The sequence below is a fragment of the Malurus melanocephalus genome, unplaced genomic scaffold (assembly GCF_030028575.1).
Source record: "Malurus melanocephalus ecotype Western Australia unplaced genomic scaffold, MMel_1.1 scaffold_272, whole genome shotgun sequence".
Lineage (NCBI taxonomy): Eukaryota > Metazoa > Chordata > Aves > Passeriformes > Maluridae > Malurus > Malurus melanocephalus.
This window is the reverse complement of record NW_026623504.1, coordinates 507,987-509,586: the sequence shown is the minus strand read 5'-3', so window position 1 is coordinate 509,586 and position 1,600 is coordinate 507,987. Positions and strand designations below refer to the sequence as shown.

Sequence of the window (1,600 nt, the reverse complement as noted above, 5' to 3'; positions counted from 1 at the left end):
CTTGGCTTTTCAGAATTCTTTCAGCATTCCAAGTGGAAAGGCGTTAATGTGAATGATTCTGTGCTGGCAAGAACCCACAAAATCTGTGTCAGCAGCTCCGTGTATTTGTCGACTCAGTTCCTCTTGTATATTTATAAGGCATTTGACAAAGGCCTCAGATATTCTGATTCCTGTGATTATCTCCTGAAGGACTGCAARGGTCTCTTTTAATGCTGCTCAAAGAATTTAGGGTGATAAATGATTTAATGCCACTCTGTCAGCCCGTGAGCGATCATTTCACCTGTGCCCTCCTCCGTAATCACTGCACATTAAATGGGGTTTGTGCTGATTTTAGGGTGGACCAACCACCCCATGTACAGTTGTCCCTTCCCATRATAATTCCTATTTTCCAGCTTCCTGCTTTTCCCTCAGACCCTTTAGAGTTGACATATTATGCCCTTAAGGTATTTAAAAATACTTATTAACATACAATATCATACTATTAATTTACAACATCAATTCCTTGCATGAGGTTATGGAAAACACTCAAAATATCACTTCAGTCCTGAAATCAAGGGTGGAATTTGCATCTTACCCTAAATGACCATAGATCACCACCAGACTTCCAAAAACTCCCTGAAATCATCTGATTCATCTCCCAGGTTATGAAATATTGGTGGGGTTTGTTGCAGAGGTGTGTAATGATTTTCTCATTCATCCTAATAAATTGCCTGCTGCTTTTCTCTCCGGGTTTGAAATCCCTTGCTCTGACTTTGTGATGCTGATAATCTCTGTCAGGGAGATTTAAATCCACAATTTAAATAAAATCATTTAAATAAACAGTAACTCCATTAAGCTCATCTGTTTTTACAAGAACGCTGTAATCAAAGTGGAAATACAAAAGCTTCTAAATTAACGTGTAATAAATCATTATCAGAGGCTGAGAGCGGGATCCTTATGAACCTTCAAAGATAATAAACTCAAATTAACCCAAACTCAGTGAGACTGAAAAATTGAGAGTGCTATTTTATTAGAGCAACTCACAGCAAAGGATTCTTGCCTGGTGCTTTCCTGTCCTGACTCTTGTGAGAAAATTGTGGCGATGCTGACATCGAAAAACGAAAACTTTACAAAAAATTTATCACGGCACCACCACTGAGCAGCCCTTCTTAGACCAAAAAACACATCCTTAAAACACGAAGGAGAAAGCTGAGCCTTTCTACCTGGCTCAATCCAAGGAGGAGCAGCTTTGGGTGTTTTTACGTGCTGGGTACTCACATGGTAAAGCGGAACGGTGTTGTTCTCCGCCAGCGAGAAGCTGAGCACGTCCTGCTGCCCCGGCTCCAGCCGGACACTGACGCTGGACGCCAGCACCGAGGGGCTGATGGGGTAACTGGGGTTCCCTGGGGGTTTGCCCTTTTTCCTGGACCTCTTGCCCGTGTCCCTTTTGCTGTCCTTCTGCGTCAGGGGCTCCTCCTGGATCACCAGGATCTTGTCGTCGCTCAGGTACCGCAGCAGCGAATTCTCAGAGTCAGTGGGTGGAGGGGAGAAAAGGCAAGRAATAATAAGTAAGAGGAAACAGCCAGAGAGCTGTTTTGGCTGGCCAGGCACCTATTTGGAT

The 1,600-nt window shown here is 43.5% G+C and overlaps 1 protein-coding gene across 1 annotated transcript in view; it reads right to left on the bottom strand.

The window, feature by feature from the left end:
- Nucleotides 1-1,600, bottom strand: part of LOC130579410 (connector enhancer of kinase suppressor of ras 2-like) — a 163,131-nt gene that overhangs the window by 41,861 nt on the left and 119,670 nt on the right. Inside the window, exon 14 of the mRNA XM_057376192.1 lies at nucleotides 1,258-1,512. Coding sequence (XP_057232175.1) covers nucleotides 1,258-1,512 — 255 coding nt within the window. The remainder of the gene's footprint in view (nucleotides 1-1,257; nucleotides 1,513-1,600) is intronic.